The sequence below is a fragment of the Cupressus sempervirens genome, chromosome 6 (assembly GCF_028749045.1).
Source record: "Cupressus sempervirens isolate cs-2001-9-10 chromosome 6, ASM2874904v1, whole genome shotgun sequence".
Taxonomy (NCBI): Eukaryota; Viridiplantae; Streptophyta; class Pinopsida; order Cupressales; family Cupressaceae; genus Cupressus; species Cupressus sempervirens.
Window position 1 is genome coordinate 1,072,009 of NC_143123.1, and position 18,681 is coordinate 1,090,689.

The window sequence follows — 18,681 nt, forward strand, 5'->3', positions numbered from 1 at the left end:
TGTTGAAATATGCTAATTTAAATGTTTTTATAAATGTAACATGACTCCTTATTGGCAAGGGATGATTGATGTGATTTCCATCTGTGGTGTGGGGTTTAAAGCCCCCACTGAAGATGAGTTGAGTAGCCCCCTCTTACTAGAAATGGTTGAGGAAATGAAACTTGAGTTGGAGGACCATAGAAAGATTTGGAGCCAAAGGGGGTGTACCATTATGACTTTGGATGGACAAGTAGAAGGAATAGGACTCTCTTAAATTTTCTTGTTTCTAGCCGAGGTAATTCATCATTCTCTACTTCTCAAAATCTAAAATTTAATATATTAAAAAATAACTAAAATTTTGTTTTATTGATTATTTAATGATAATTATTTTGTTTTATTTTCACTTTCAGGATCCACCATGTTTTTGAAGTCTATAGATGCTTCCTCACATGTCAAAAATGCAAAATACTTATGTGAGGCTATTGAGGTCATAAGGGAGGTGGGTGAAGAGGATGTTGTATAGGTGGTGATTAATAATGCAACTAATTATGTCGCTGCAAGTAAAATTTTAACTTCTAAGTTTCTAAATTTTTTATTTTTCATTAAATTTTGAAAATTAAAAGTTTTTTAACACATCTAAATTTTTAATTGTTTACTAACTAATTGAAAATTGCTGCAAGAAAACTTTTGATGAAGAGACACGCAAGAATCTTTTCGACTCCATGTGTAGCCCATTGCCTCGACCTCATTTTAGAGGATACTGGCAAGATTGAATGGGTGAAATCATGTGTTGATAAGGCCAAAAATCTTTGCAAATTCATCTATAATCATGCCTTGGTCCTCAAGCATTATGAGGGAATACACGGAGGGAAAGGAGTTGGCTCGTCCTAGTATCACAAGATTTGCCTCTAATTTTATCACACTAAAATCCTTGTAGAGTTCAAGGTTACCTTTGAGGTGCATGTTTGTTGGTCCACAATAGACTTCCTCGTCCTTTGCCACCACCCCTGTAGGGATAGATGCAACAAAATGCATTTATGATAAAGAAGGTTTTTCGGAGCCATGTAAGGAGATTGTGGAGATAATTTTAATTTTATAAGCTTAAGTCTTAAAATTTATAAATTAATTTATCTCATACATATTTTTGTTTTATTTTCATTGTGCAATTTTGCAAAGTTTCATCATTCACTAAATTGTTTTTTGTTTAATTGTTTTGTAGATCACTGAGCCCTTTGTAGCCCTCCTACGAGTTGCTGACGTAGAGAAGCCCGCTATGGGCTACATATATGAGGGCATGGATAGGGCCAAGGAGGCTATTAGAGCCAAATATGTAGCAGTTGATGACAAGTACAACCCTATTTGGGACATAATTGATAGGAGATGACAAAATCAGCTTCATAGACCCATCCATGCAGCAGCCTATTACCTCAATCCAGCATACTGTTTCCGTGATAATTTCAGGGCAGATGAGGAGGTTCTTAGTGGTCTCTACACTGTGATATTGAGGATGGCCACTAATGCCACAAATATATTGCTTGAGATAGATGCCTATAATAATGCAACATGGCCTATTTTTCAGATCAAATTTGCAAAGGTGGTCGTACAAAATTGCAGCTAGGTAAAAATTGCAGCTTAAGCCTTATACAATATGCAGTGATGCACACATATACTATCTAGTTTCTAACTTTCTAGCTTTAGAGGTTGAAACTTGAAATGAGACTCATATTTTTTTCTTTTCCTTTTTTCAAAATTCACAGATATATTGCTTGAGATGGATGCCTATAATAATGCAACAGGGCCCATTTTTCAGATCAAATTTGCAAAGGTCATACAAAATTGCAGCTAAGTAAAAATTGCAGCTTAAGCCTTATACAATATGCAGTGATGCACATATATACTATCTAGTTTCTAACTTTCTAGCTTTAAAGGTTGAAACTTGAAATGAGACTCATATTTTTAGAGGATACTGGCAAGATTGAATGGGTGAAATCATGTGTTAATAAGGCCAAAAATCTTTGCAAATTCATCTATAATCATGCCTTGGTCCTCGAGCACTATGAGAGAATACACGGAGGGAAAGGAGTTGGCTCGTCCTAGTATCACAAGATTTGCCTCTAATTTTATCACACTGAAATCCTTGTAGAGTTCAAGGTTACCTTTGAGGTGCATGTTTGTTGGTCCACAATAGACTTCCTCGACCTTTGCCACCACCCCTGCAAGGATAGATGCAACAAAATGCATTTATGATGAAGAAGGTTTTTGGGAACCATATAAGGAGATTGTGGTGATAATTTTAATTTTATAAGCTTAAGTCTTAAAATTTATAAATTAATTTATCTCATACATATTTTTGTTGTATTCTCATTGTGCAACTTTGCAAAGTTTCATCATTCACTATATTGTTTTTTTATTTAATTGTTTTGTAGATCACTGAGCCCTTTGTAGCCCTCCTACGAGTTGCTAACTTAGAGAAGCCCGTTATGGGCTACATATATGAGAGCATGGATAGGGCCAAGGAGGCTATTAGAGCCAAATACATAGCAGTTGAGGACAAGTACGACCCTATTTGGGACATAATTGATAGGAGATGGCAAAATCAGCTTCATACACCCATCCATGCAGCAACCTATTACCTCAATCCAGCATACCATTTCCGTGATGATTCTAGGGCAGATGAGGAGGTTCTTAGTGGCCTATACACTGTGATATCGAGATGGCCACTAATGCCACAGATATATTGCTTGAGATGGATGCCTATAATAATGCAACAGGGCCCATTTTTCAGATCAAATTTGCAAAGAAGGTCGTAAAAAATTGCAGCTAGGTAAAAATTACAGCTTAAGCCTTATACAATATGTAGTGATGCACATATATACTATCTAGTTTCTAACTTTCTAACTTTAAAGGTTGAAACTTGAAATGAGACTCATATTTTTTTCTTTTCCATTTTTAGATAAATGGTGGCAAATGTTTGGGCCTTCAACAAAATTGCCATACACATATTGAGCCATCCAAGTAGCGCTTTTGGATGTGAGCGCAACTGGAGCATGTTCGAGCACATCCACTAGAAGAGGCGTAACAGGTTGTCTACGAAGAAAATAATTAAACTAGTCTTTGGGCATTACAACCTGCGCATTAGGATCAGGGAGATTTTGGATAGTGACACCTCTTCGATTACTCTAGAACAGGTTGATCCAGAATCTGAGTGGATCACTGAGGCTACTGATCCTATCTTTAATGATGAGGACCTAGAGTGGGTTGACAAGGCAGATAAAGAGGCAGAGGTCGTGACTATGGCAGCAAAGGAGTAGAGAGCTACAGTTGATCCCCGTAGCACCTTGCAAGCACTAGCATAGATTACAATTGATCCTATAGGCACCTCACAGGCTGAGGCTATGGCTAATAAGTCCTTAGATGCTTACTAAGAGGCATATTATAGATTATACTGAGGATGGGGATGAGGATTAGGAGCCATAGCTATAGTCTTGTTTTAACTTTTTGTTTCACTTAACATATGATTGGAACATTTGATGATGACTATTGATGTGATAGATTTCATAGATTTGATATACATTTGCATAGGTTTCATGGATTTTATATATCTATGGTTTCTATTTCCTTAGCAATTATTTAGCAATTTACCTTTGTACTCATGTAATCGATGTATGTTTATGTATGTGATCAAATTACCTTCTATTTCATGATGTTATTGTGTCTTTAAGCTTACTAAGAGGCATATTATAGATTATACTGAGGATGAGGATGAGGATTAGGAGCCATAGCTATAGTCTTGTTTTAACTTTTTGTTTAACTTAACATATGATTGGAACATTTGATGATGACTATTGATGTGATAGATTTCATAGATTTGATATACATTTTGATAGTTTTCATGGATTTTATATATCTATGGTTTCTATTTCCTTTAGCAACTATTTAGCAATTTACCTTTGTACTCATGTAATCGATGTATGTTTATGTATGTGATCAAATTGCCTTCTATTTCTTGATGTTATTGTGTCTTTAAGCTTTATTCAATTATGGGTGCATAGAATGTTCTTTAAATCCTAAAAAATCTCAAAATTTCAAGGTTTTTGTCACTTTGCCGAGTCACTGGCGAGTCTGAGTCGGGTCATGAATTGAGTTACCCTTACCGAGTCTGAGCTGGGTCTGCGTCTCGTTACTTTGAAATAAAACCCTCAAGCCATGAGTCCGCTTGGCAACGAACATTAAATACATAAAATAACTAAATACTTAGGACAAGCCCCAAGTTTACAATGCATAACTAACTCAAATGACAACATAAAAGTATGTACCCTTAGGCATAGTTCCATGTTTCATCCAACTATCTAAATCCAAGAGCACACATACCAACTCCCTCAGATCGAAGCTCACGAAAACAATCTCCAAAGTCTACCAGTAAATCAGGAATACGTTACCAGTAGGCACCAATATGACTCTAACTCCAAAACAATAATTCCAATCATTATGCGCACTTAGGACAAGGTTCCCCAATGTGCGTCAAACACATTCCCAATCACACATACCATAGGTCCACCAAATCCGAGCTCAATGCTCCTGCATCAAACATTGTCAAGGAGGAGGGAATAGAGAATGTGGTGCAAATCATACATTGTAGCAACATATGTGGCAGCAAGTAGAATCCTCCAAGAAAGGCATCCCACTCTTTTATGGACACAGTGTGCAACACGTCCTTGACCTTCTTTTGGAGGACATAGGAAAACTTGATTGAGTGACTCTAGTTAAGGAGGATCACAAAATATATCTACTATTACCCTTGGGTTTTACATTTGATAAAAGAGCACACTCATGCGAACGATTCAATGAGATAAGGTATCACAAGATTTAGAACAATTTTCTTGACATTGAAGAGCATTATTGATGTGTTGACTTCTTCAAAACAAATGTTTGTGAGCCCACCATGGCTAGACTCGCATTATTCAAATAAGGTTAAAAGAGAGGTTGTCATTTGCATAGTCGTCGACAACCATTTTGCACAAATTGTTGGAAAGTTTGTGAAGGTTCAAAACTTGAGTTTTTAATTATTCTTGATTTCAATCTCTCATTATTAATTTGTAACTTCATTTATTAATCTTTTGGTAGTTTGTATTTTTCAATTGTGGGTGTACAAGCCCTTTGTTAGAGTTTTGTGCATGGTAGATGGGGATCAACCCAATGGGGTGTCTTTATGAGGCCATGGACAAGGCCAAGGAGTCTATTAAAAATTACTACAAGGGATGAGATAGACTCAAATTTGATACCATTTGGAAAATTATTAATAGGAGATGAAACAATCAGCTCCACCAACCCATTCATGCAGCAAGATACTTCCTCAACCCCCATTTTAAATTCAATGATTCTTATTCAGATCCTAATGGAGAGGTTATGGAGGGCCTCACTACATGCATTTAAAGGATGATGCTTGATGTAACATAAGAATTTTCATAACCAATTTTAAACTCCTAATAATCTGATTTTATAAGTAACTAATTCCATTTCAAATGACCAATGATTTCTACCAATCGATTATAACTGAAAGAAACTCTTTCCAATCTAACTATCTTTCATATTCAGCTGATTTCATGAGAAAACAAAAGGGAATATTTATGCATTGCTAACAATTTATCTACTTCTAACATATTCAACTGAAAATAAAGTAACAGTTAATTATATCAACTGAAATGCTTACTCAACATAAAAATAAATGTTTACTCCATCTAGAAATTAAAGTATCTATCTATTCTTCTAAGGGTTAAAATTAAATGAAACATACAGTAATAATGAAAGAAATCCAATTACCTCATTGTCCAAGCCTCGGCATTGGTGAGAGAAGAAGCATTGACATAGGCTTAACCTCCCAACCGCGGACCATTACTTATCCCCACTCATCCTAATTTAATAGAACAGCCCTCCCTACCTCAGGATCAGGTCGGGATGTTCATAACTCTAGCCATCTGAGTAATCAGGTGGTTTGAGTGTCCCAACAGTTATTCTCCAAAATAACTAAAGCGTCTGGACAAACAACAAAGATCACATATTCAGCACATTTGCCTATTTCTACCCTGGCCAAGGATTTCAAGTTGGGTTCGCGAACCTGATCTCCACCACTCGACTTGACAACATATTTCATAAATGGAACATGCATGAGCTATTATAGTTTTATTTTGTCTATTTTTTTTAATTCTGATTCCATCCTTGCTTGTGCAAGCTCTCTACACCTCCTCACCTTTTCAAGCTACCATGCCGGTGATTCCTAGGTGCTTGCGAGTTTAAATCCACCATATTTGCTTTACACCTCTTCACCTATAGTGGCATCATTGCCGGTGAGTTCCTCGGTGTTGGATTCATGATAGTATTTTCACCTTTGTATGGTATGAATAAATGTATTACATTCTGAGCTGAATTAGTTGTTCACAGTTATCATTGCATTTCCATTTCTTATATACATGATTGATACACTCTTATGAATAAAGAAACATCTATGATATAAAGACAAGTTCCAAGAACTAGAAATCTATTACTGTCCACCACGATTCAGTCTGTAATTATATTGGTTTTAGTATTTTGGATTTTACACAAACAAGATACTCAGTTGTCACAGCATTATGGAAGGATATACTATCATGGCTAATCGGCATTTGTGCTTGGTTCTTATGATAAACCGAACTCGCGTCAGACATAGCAATATGAAAGGAATTAGAGAAAAGAAACATGGTCTGTGGTATCTTATGTGATGCCCTTGTCTGCTTCTAACTCTGCGGCAAGAAGAATGGACTCCGCTCCTTGCTAAGAACCCGCGGATATAGAGGTGTGAAAATGATACTTGGAAAATGGAAGAATGGTGAATGAGGTCAAAATTATTTCTAGTTTCTCCACTCTATGAATAAATGTAGAGAATGGTGAGCCAACAGTAATAGAGAAGGAAGAATGGATTGTCTGATACGATCATGAGACTTTGTAATAAAAGAAGTAGCTTGACTCTTCGGCTACCATCAGTTACAAGAAGCCACTCGAAAGTCATTCAAATCAAATAAAGAGAAAAAGAAGGGAGGGAAAGAAAAAAATACGAAGTTAAAGATTTTTTATTATTATTTAATTATTATTATACATTCTTATGTAAGTTCATGTGCATGTATTGATAAAGTGTTATCATTATATTATAACTTATAATTTATTGGTGTTACCTTATTTTTATATACATATGTTCATATTTGAGTGTAAAATAATGATTAAATAATAATTTCATTAAAGGTATGAATTATGTTTAATTTATATTATTTATTATAAAGTTCTTTTAATAGCTCATGCGGTTCCACAATGCAAAATATTGTCAAATCCTAGTATCCTTGCTAGGGTAGTCTTAGGTCAAACCTGTCGATTCTGATCATTTGATCATTCAACCATCCCCTTCCGATGACCCCGTTTAGCAATGCTTCCCCTCTCTTTAGTCTTCTGCCTGCAATCACTCAAACAAACATTCTCGCCAAGACATTAATTTAGAATATATTAATTGTTAATTCAAAACCATTGCCGATCATCTAGTGACCGTTAGAGATTTCATCAACGTCTATAATAACTAACTCATTTCACATGATCATGAAAATAACTCATTATCAGTTGATACAACGTATATAATTCAACTAACTCACTTCACATGATTAGGAAAGAAATAAATTGATACAATGTCCATAATTAACTAACTCACTTCACATGACTAGGAAAGAAATAAATCCATACAACGTTTATAATTAACTAACTCACTTCACATGAAAATAATTCATTAAACCAACGGCTATGATGAATTTAAAATTTAGGGCAAAATTTTGGGATGTAACACCTGAGGTTGAGGAAAGAGACCTCTTTGTGGTCGAACTCCAAAACTATGAGGAAGCAAAGGGTAATCTATTCTCTTTAGACCTGGCAAAGAGAGGAAGAGCTACTCAAAATCCAGGAATAACATTTGCTATTTGGATTTTAAGGTTGAAAGTAATTTGATAAAATGATAAAATTTCTTTTTGCTTTTATGTCTACTTTCTATGTTTTCGATATTTTATTTTGCAAATGCTTGGTTTCAAAGTTGGGGTGGAAATACCCCAAATATTAATAGAATTGCCCTTAGAATCCTGTCAGCCGTGCAGGTCATCCAATCATGAGTGCAATAAGAGTCGTTTGAGGCCATCCAAATGAAGAAGAGGAACAAGTTAGCTCAAAAATGCCTTAATGACCTTGCCTAGTGCAATATAATCTTCAATTCCACATAAGGAAGACACAAAAAGCAGTTGTTGGCCCAATTGATTTGGATGATATAGATCCTCCCAATGAGTGGACATCACAGTAGCAGCTTATGTTGTTTATAGAGGATAAAATCACTAATTTGGAGAGACAAGCTATGAAGGAGAATAGGGGTGGATTTGGTTTCACTAGATAACATTGAGGAGAAGGATTCAAATGAGGAATCATTGCCAATGCCAAGAGGAGCTACAGCTAAAATGGAGGACAAGTGAAACACTGAGTCAAACATACTAAGCGAGGAGGCACAGTCATGCCCAGTACAGGCTTTTAGGACTAGATCCTCTAGTTCTACCTCTCCCTTAGTGTATACTAGAGTTGGAAAGATGAAGACGTAATTGTAATGATGTATTGATTTTTAGTTTTATAGAAACTATTTACTATTTTGCTTCCAACCATCAACATTCCGCACAAGAATGCGATTTTGTACCCACTTTGTGTTTAAATATATCTAGACTTAGCTTATTTCTCATGTGTTCCAATTAATTGACTCTTCTAATGCATCTTCTCATTGAATTTTGCCAAAAAAACTAAATTTAAGCCACTTTTTAAGTTCCCAAGTATTTGCCAAAAACTGACAAAGATTTTCCCGAATTGTTTTCAGGCCTTGGCGAGTTTGTGGCTTTGGTGAGTTTTCCAATTATGCGTGAGTCTCTATACATAGACAAACTCATCTTGGATGAGCCCCCAAGGCATAGGTTGAGCCCCTTAGGTATTGTCCTCCTATATTTTCCTACAAGATATCACAATTAATCATTGCTATATTTATAATTTATACAATGTGCACGCAATACAAACAAATTTTTCCACAAATTATTTTTGTGGTTACTGTTGATGGTTTAAGTTATCAAGTTTTTTTGTGGTTAGTATTGGTGATTTTGTGTTGTCTTTAATTCAGTATTTTGGAATCTACCATTCACTATAAACAAGCCCATCTCTTTCCAAACACATGCCAGATTCTGAAAACAATCTAGTTTAGGCAGTTAAGAGTTTTTAAAGCAGGAAGGAGTGAACTCAGAAAAAAATCTGCATTGAAAACAATATTTTCTCACTACTGAAAACAAATATACAGTGATCCAGAAGTATTTGATGGGCTCTTTCAAAACCCTAAGACACATATCATAGCTTACTCAAACATAACTAATAAATTAGTAAAATCTCACATAATAAATTTTAACAAAATGCAGCATCACTATTGATGGACAACCATAAGAAATTATTCTAATAAGATAAGAATGTATATGACTGGTATAATACATTTTGCCTTTACAAAGCCAAAACAGTGCAACTAGACAGAGAAAAGGTTATCCAAAAAATAAAATGTGAAAAACATGATCCATTAAGAAAACATGAACATGCAACCTTAAAAACAACTGTTATTTGATGAAACATTGGTACAAGACATGCCATGAGGTGTACCATGACAGTGTGCACTTGTGATTTGGGTCGAAGAATTAAAATACAATGTTAAGCGGGATTGAATACATGATTAAAGGTAACCTTCTCCTCAGGATGATAAGCAAGAAACTGATAGCATCAAGATTCAACAGAAAAGAAAATCAAAATGTTGCAAATGAGTTTTTATTGTGATCTTTGTAATTTTGTTCACAAAAAAAGATATAATTAAATTGATGCAGAGTGCTAAAGCACTATAGCGAGCAACTTTAGTTGGGAATATGCCGTGCATGGGAAGTTAATGTATGATAGAGCACTCTTTGAAGTTCAGCATAAGCATCAAAATAAACAGTGGGAGGTGATTGAGAGCTCTATTTTTGTGATCAAAATACATGGCTACCATATACACTCTTCGCTAAAGAAAGAAATATTTTTTGGGGATTCCATATGCTGCAAAATCATTTAAAACCTAACGCATACAAAGACTATACAATATTTCTTGCATTTATATGTTTTATGATATGAAATAACCCTTGAATTAAACTGACCACTGAAATAATAAGTTATGACATTCCTTTACTTTCGACAATGAAAAGAAAAGGATGTGATGAACCTTGCTCCTAATAATATGAAATGGAGTCAAATTTATCATTTAGTCTTTAACGCATGTGTTAAAAATACGATTCCCACCATTAATAACATTAAGTAAGGTCATTTTCCCCGTATAGTCTAATTGCATAATGAATGGTAGAATTACTACTGCTGGAAGAAAGAAACAATCTACCCAAGGCTCCCTCATGGCTCTTGCCCATTGGGATTCAAATGCCTCAGCGTAATCGAATTACTCTTTCCCGTGTGCAAACTCCCTACCCATTACGGAATCAGAATTAAAGGAGTTCTATGATCTTATCCTAGTTACTAATGATATTATCAAATCTTTGCAATATTAAATTAATCTTAGATTGTAAGTTGCAACTAATAAATATGCAATGTTACTAGGAAAGCTATAACTCATTTTTAATGACGACATCTTTACTTCCTAATGAACACAACCAATAATATCATTATAAATTATAAACTTCGGTTTAATATTACAATATGCAATTGATTATGAACTACAATTACTAGAGTGAAATGCCTTGGAAAGCTGGGGGGTACGGTATCCCCTTCCACTAGCCAAATTGAATGGATCTCCTCTGATTTTCTTGCAGACCAATAGATTCAGATTCCTTTTCTTATTAACTGTTCTTCCCTTTTCAATGTCTCCAAAACATGGTTCTCATACTCTGACCCGGATCTGACTTGACAAGGATAATTCGACTCGTGAACTGGCTCGGACTTGGCCGTGACTCGACAGCAACTCGGCAAAGCGACAAACCCTTGAAATTTAGAGATTTTTACAATTTAAAAAACATTTGCATGCACCTATAATTGAATAAAGGTTAAAGACACAATCACATCATGAAATAAAAGGTAATTTGATCACATACATAAACATACATCAATTGCGTAAGTACAAAGGTAAATTTTAGATGTATTGAGAAATTTTGAAAACTAAAATTGAAAATCAGGTGAGTCAGATGAGTCAACCGAGTCACCCAGTCAAGTTGGGCATTGTGACTCGACAGGTCAGAGACACAGGTCAGTTTGACCTAGCATGGGTGAAATGACTCGCTGACTTGCGCGACTCGCATGACTCATGGCGAGTCTAGATTCTATGCTCCAAAACAATCCATGATTCTCTGGTCAGCCCCGTCACCCATTATATATATATATATATATATATTTGCAAAATTCATGGGACATGCCCTTACGTGGAAATGATGCAGTGCTCAGGTAAAAGCGTTGATTAGATTTTGTTATTTTATTTTTATCACTTATTTGAATCATTTAACTTTATCATTATTGTATTTATTGCTTATTATTTAGATAAATGAAAATAGTTTTATTATATTTTGTTATTTTGTTTATTAGAGTTCATTATTAACTTAATAATGATTATTACAATTAGATTGCAAGTAAAACGATTATGTGTATTACTAGATCACAAATATAAGTAATGTTGTGAGTAAATTAAGTAAATTACAAATAAAATGATTACATGTATTATTAGATTTAATATAGTGTGTACAATAATGGAGATCCATGACAAAGGAACAGAAACCAACATATTACCATGAAAATGTATTACATATAATTACAAAATGAAAGTTTACAAGCAGGTTAGAATAAGCAGGTCATAAAATATTAGAAAACACAAAACAACTAAATGGAATCAATTGAAAAATGACATATCCCTTCTATAGCATTCCTTGGGCCTGAAACTCAGCAAGCTTAAAAAGTTTTGTCAATAGAACTTCCTACATTACTGATCATAGTAGTCAGAAGCACTAAAAATTGGGAAAACTTACATTATTGGGCTATATGCGCATGGCTTGTAAACAACTGTGCACTGGAAAGTCTTGTCATCAGATTTTGAGCCCATGAGATCATAATAAGACTGTTTGAAAGTGATATCGTCGGTATCCCTATCTGAATGTATCCATCAAGAATGGTCATTAGAAAGGATGTGCCATAATTATGTTTGCAATTTGACAATCTCATTCATTCTGCAAACAGAACTTGCCTAAATGCACCTATGGTTCTACTTTACAATAAAGAGGCCAAACATCAATAATCCAACTTCTTGGAGTAGCTAAATTTTTAAAAATATATATGTATCCTATCTAAGCTGGCATACACTTGAAAGTCAAAAGAAAAAGAAAGTCATGAATTGGAATGTTTGGAGAGAAGTCAACATAGAAACTTGCCTTCGTACAGAGCTTCGGCTCAAAGCCTCAAGATTTAGAAATAGGATCAAGTGTGCTCTAGTTTTGATTATATTAGTATAAATGCTCTTATGGTCCTGAAAGTGCCTGTAACAGCTTTCTTTTGAGTTTTCTTGCAATTTCCGCAAGAGATCAATCTTTATGAGCCGTTCTTGATCTTCAATTTTCTCTTGTGTGTTTGTCTTGTCTCTTTTGCATGTATGGAATAATTGCTTTGGACAGAGAAGTTATCACCATCAACTGTGAGGGGCTGCTTCTTGTAAGTGTTTGGCTTGGTCATTCTGGGAAGGTGCTTGAATTCTTCCTTGCTCAACAATACTTCTTGTGCTTTGCTTATTATTTTCTTTGTGCGGATATCTTGTGCATTATTCCTTTTGTAGGTACTGGGTAATAGCTTGGAATGTGGAGTTGCTGCCATCATCTCGGAAAGTGATTGACATTTATCAGACTGAACTGATTTCCTCAACCTGTTTATTAGCATTTCATATGTAATATACTGTGGTGCAATGCCCCTCTCGACCATCTTATCAAAGAGTTCATAAGCTTCATTTAGCTTATTTGACTTGCAGAGCTGATGAATCACCATTGTGCAAGTCGCAAGATCGGGATCACAGCCTCTAGTCTCCATATCCTTCTTAACCTGTAATGCCAACTCCACTCGATTCCTCTCACATAGCATCTTTATCAACAACTGGTAAGTAAGCTGGTCCAGAACATATCCAGATGATAACATTTTCATGTAAAGATTCATGCCCTCATTGACTCTTCCATGCTTGGAGAAAAACCTAAAGAAATAATTATATGTTGTCACAGTAGGAAGGCAGCCTCTTTCCATCATCATTTGAAGTACTTTACTTGCACCAGACAGATTCTCTTGTTTGCACAATCCCTTCACCAGTGAGTTATATGTTGAAATATTTGGCCTGCAGGCAGATGCATTCATTTCATCTAACATCGAATGTGCATCTTGAGGTCTCCCAGCCTCTGCGAGGGCATCAACAATGGAGTTGTATGTGATAACATTAGGATTACAACCCTTTTCCTTCATGGTTTCCAGCAATTTGAGAGCATCTTCAATCCTTCCTGTCTTACAGTAGCCATCAATAAGAGTACTATATGTCACAACGCTTGGAGGAATACTGAGGGATACCATTTGATCGAAAAGTTTTTGTGCCTCTTCAAGCCTCCTGATTCTACACCAACCATTAATGAGAATATTGTAGGTTACCGTGGAAACTTCCAACTCAAATCTCCTCTCCTCAAAATACAATGTGGCAGGACCCACTTTCCCTTCTTTGGAAAGAGCATCTAGCAGAATATTGAAAATTTCTAAGTTGGATTTGAAGCCAAACTTTCCCACCCTCTCAAAAGTACACATGGCAGCTTTGACCATTCCAGCCCTGGCATATCTTCTCATTAAAATAGCAATTGTTTGGGTCGTAATTAGTCCTTGCTCTTGCATCTGGGCAATCAAAACCAAGGCAGACTCAAACTTGCGCATCTTGGTCATGATATTGATCATTGAATTGTAAGTGGCACTAGTGTGCTGGAAACCAACCTAGAAGTAGAAAAAAGTTATATCATTACAATATGATTTTATTTTTGTATTTTTTAAAGATAAAAATTGCCAAATAAATTCTACAATTTTTACCCCACCGGAGCAAAGCTTGAGTCAAAAGAAACTATCACCAATTGAAAAGCCAAAAAACAATTGAGAATTCTCAGACTTTTGTATGAGACATTTTGATTTAACATATCAAGGAAATTCACAATTTATTATAGAATTTAAATAGCATGCTAAAACATTTCAATTGAAGACATGAGATCTGAATATTTGGAGTCTAGACTATCGTAAAGTTAAACATATTCTCCATTTGGAACAAAGCCATAAACTGAAATTCAAATTAAGATCAGCTTAAGTGGTTATTTAAAGTTCACAAAGAAATCCCAGAAGCAAACAATGCCAGGTTTTTAATTCTTTCAGAGCTAATCAATTATTTGTACAGTAAATAAAAAAATCTGACTAACTATTTTAGACAATCATTTAGCTTAAAAGATATTTTTATAGACTGGAATTCAGGTCGGTGAATTTTCATATGATACTGTTGCCTTTTTCACGTTGCATGCCCCAGTATGTAAACTCTTTCCACTCTTTCTTTTGTTGGATACCATTTGACTCTTTAACCCAAAGTAATATATCTTCCAAGCTATTTCAACAACACAATATTGAAAAAGATCAACAAAGACTTTCTGAAGTTTCATAAAAGTGGTCTTAAATTTTCCTAACCTGGATCCACAGAATTATGGACTATTAGTACGAAAGGGAACATGCAAGAAAGACTGACAAGTTCCAAACCCTCTGAGCTTAATCCCCAAGGCAGAGAAGATGTGCCATTATAATTTTTCTAAGGTACCAATTTGGATGCAGATTCAGGAGCAGATACGGGATGCGGGGGAAAAAAATTTGGAATGCGGTGTGGGAGGAAGCGTGTGTGTGTGTGTGTATATATATTTATGCAAGAAACATACAAAAACAAATCATTTAATAGTATGACTGTGATACTTCGCCCTTTATCAAAATTGAAGATATTTCAAAATTCATATGTTGATAAAAATAACTTAAGTTTGGGCTTTTTTTATTAGTTTTCTAGGCATTGGGCCCATGGATTCCTCCGGATGCGTCTGGATTCCCTGTGGATTCTGGCTGGAAGATATTCCAGATGCATCCGGAGGCCTGTGGATGGCTTTTGGCCAGAATACACAGGGAATTTGGATGCATCTAGAATCCACCTGATCTGGGGGTGAATTGGTATCTTAGTAATTTTTATGTAAATGCATTATATAGCCGCAATGGACAAAAATCAGCTTCCACATAGATTATAATATTAAGAGAAGCGAGATTAAAGAAATCCATGATGCGATCCACTCCAGAAAAGTACTATATAGTATACAAAATGTAAAATTTGAAAAATCAAAATCAAAAAGGTAATTTGACTTTACAAGAAAATCTTACATAAGTTAGAGCTAAACAATTGCTCTAGGATACTGATGTGTCTAGGATTGGGCTAGAAGCGGATATTGATCTGGACGAATGTCGGATGTGTCTGAAAGTTTGTGGCTACCTTCCAAGAAGCCTCCACAGGGTTTTCGGACGCATCTAGAGGCACCTATAGGCCCACTGCCGAGAAACACATAAGAAAACCATAAAATAATTTATCTAATTTGCATGTGCGTTAATTGACATTTTGGGTTGTTTTTTGCAATGAAACCCTAAAATGACCCTGAAGATGAATGTCAAAGCATTCACAACTCATTTTGGAAATTTGTTTACAGCTACAGCCTACTTCTCATTTAGACTCCAGTTTGCATTGTGAAGGCAAATTCAGCATTTTCGAAGTGGATTGATCGAAGGGCGAGACATAGCTTCCTCAAAGGAGTTCAAAGCATTTAAACTAAGTGATCAATCCCAATATTGAGTATTTTGATGATTTTTTTTGAGTTTTTGATGAATTTTCAAGTTCTTGAAGAAACTTTTCAATCTTTTTTTGTTTAAAGATATAATGAAGCAAGTTTTTGATGAAAGTTTTTGATGAATTCAATCTTTTTGATGAAAGTTCTTTATTTGAAAGTTTTTGATGAATTCAATCTTTTTTTGTTTAAAGATATAAAGAAGCAAGTTTGGGTATCTATTTTAGTCATTTTTTTGCACTTGTATGCATGATGTTCATAGTTATTAGGACCTAATTAAAATTTATTTATTTTCTTATATAATAGGTTGCAAAAAAGTAGGCAAGAATGGACGGAAGTGGTAGTGCTAGTCAAAGTTCAGTGGGGGGCCAAGAAGAGCAAGTGACTGATAATTTAAAAACTGATATAGGATCTCCTTTGTGGAGACATACAACAAGGATATCACAGGTTTGAAGAGGTGGCTCCTACTATTGGAAGTGCAATTATTGTCAAAGTAAGAAAGGAAAACCTTTCAATAGCTCATATTCCCAAGTGAAGCTTCATTTTATGAGCTCTGTTGGCAAAGGATTTGGAATGTGCAAAGGCAAAAATGGTATTGGGATAACTGATGTAGAAATAGTTTCATTTGTAAGAGAACAAGAAGTACTGATGCATTAGTCAAAAGATTAAAAAAAAGCTACTATCAAGCTCCATCCTCAAAAAGCAAGATGCATGCACCCACTGAACCGATTGTATCCTTCCAACAATCGTTATTGCAAGTAACTGTACTAGAAGAGGATGAGGAAGAACTGGGCATTTCAATCTGCAAACGAGGCCCATTGCACACCACATTTAAAATGGACGCAAGAGACTGTGTTGATGAAGTTATTGCACATTGCCTCTATGTGAATGGGATTCCTTTCAACTTGGTAAGATTACCGTATTAAAAGGAAATGGTGGCAGCAATCAAGGAATCACAAGCTGATTACAGAAGCCCGGGGTATGAAAAGGTGTGTACGATTCTACTGCAACAAGAGAAGACACATATAGAGAAAGACCTTCAACCAATCAAAAAATCTTAGAAAACTTTAAGTCTAACTATTGTGTCAAATGGTTGGAAGGATACAAGAAACCGGCCACTAATTAATGTGATTGCCATGTCCCCCAAAGAAAGCAATGTTTTTGAAGGCTATTGATCGTGAGGGAAAAGTGAAAGATTTCGAATTCATTTCTAGAATTCTCATCGAGGCCATCGAGACAATGGGTAGTGAGGATATGGTACAGGTGGTCACAAACAACATCAAAAATTGCAAGGGTGTAGATGCTTTGGTTGAGAGTCAGTATGACCATATTTTTTGGACCCCATGCACCGTACACTCCCTTAACTTGGTCATGCAAAAGATTGGCACTTGAATATATTGGGTGAAGAAAATATACCAAGAGGGGGAGGAGATACAAATGTTTGTGACAAACCACTACTTGTCACAATCCATGTTTAGAACACAATCCAAATTACGGTTGCTGAAGGTAAATTTATTTTTTGAAATACTAAGTTTCAATGTTTCATGGATTTGTAATTTAGTTAAAATTTATAATTTTATTGTCAATTGACATAGTGTTAACTTACTTAGGTTGCGGAGACCCATTTTGCATCTCATGCAATTGTTATGAGATGGCTCCTCAAGCAAAAAGATGCATTAAGTCAAATGGTCATCTCTAATCAATGGGGCATATGGAAGGCATCAAATTCAGAAAGCCCAAAGGGTCATGAATTTGGTATTGGATGAGAGTTTGTGGGCTCGTTTGGCATATGTATTGGATTTCACCGAGCCCATCATGACTATGCTCTTCTTTTTTGATACATTTACACCTTGCTTGGGGGATGTGTATGATGGCATGGACACCATGGTTAAGAAGATAAAACATTATATACAAGCACATGAGAGTGACGCCACACAAAGCGAAGCCTTATGCAATCAATTGGAAGCAATCATCCACCATCGTTGGGAGAAGATGATTACCCCATTACACCTCCTTGCATATGCCTTATCTCCTAGGTATTATAGTGAGGAGGTACTTGGTATGTTGGGTAGAGTTGCACCATTTGTGGATGAGGAGGTTGTTGAGGCATGCCACAAAGCTCTTACAAGACTCTTCCCACTGGAAGAAATGCATGAAAAAGTGAGGCTAGAATTTGGGCTTTGTTTCAAGATTAAAGCATTCTCGATTTGCAGTAAAGGACCAAAATAGAATGGGAGCTATCACATGGTGGTACATGTATGGTCAACCTTTCAAGCATCTTCAACCTCTTACAATCAAGATCCTATCACAAGGAAGTTTTTAATTTTTTTTGTTTTATATTTACCACTTGCATTCTAGAATTTAGTGTTTTGCACATTCCTTAAACATAATCTGCTTTTCATTTGTATTTTTGTGGCCACTATTTAGATTGCTAGTTCTTTTGCTACTGAAAGAAATTGGAGTACCTACTCCTTTATCCATTCAGTGAAGCACAACCAATTGGGCTCCAAGAAAGCTGAGGACTTGGTCTTTGTCCACACCAACTAACTTCTTTTGTCACATAAGAATGATCATTACAAGGAAGGGGCAACAAAGCTTTGGGATGTAGCCCCTGAGTGTGCGGATTTTGATGCAATACTTCATGATCTTACTACACTTGGAGATGGTGATGACGATAGCGTGGCACGTGGTGCATCTAGCA

At 35.6% G+C, this 18,681-nt stretch overlaps 1 protein-coding gene across 3 annotated transcripts in view; it reads right to left on the reverse strand.

Annotated features, from left to right (window-relative positions):
• Positions 1–18,681, reverse strand: part of LOC149550667 (uncharacterized) — a 74,966-nt gene that overhangs the window by 44,731 nt on the left and 11,554 nt on the right. For 2 of the 3 annotated variants that reach the window (XM_089786221.1, XM_089786222.1), the window contains exons 2-3: positions 12,495–14,070; positions 12,096–12,216 (exon numbers count right to left, since the gene is read on the reverse strand). In XM_089786221.1, the coding sequence (XP_089642347.1) occupies positions 12,652–14,070 (1,419 nt within the window). In that variant the 3' untranslated portion in view covers positions 12,096–12,216; positions 12,495–12,651. The remainder of the gene's footprint in view (positions 1–12,095; positions 12,217–12,494; positions 14,071–18,681) is intronic. The other variant, XM_089786223.1, reaches the window with a different exon arrangement.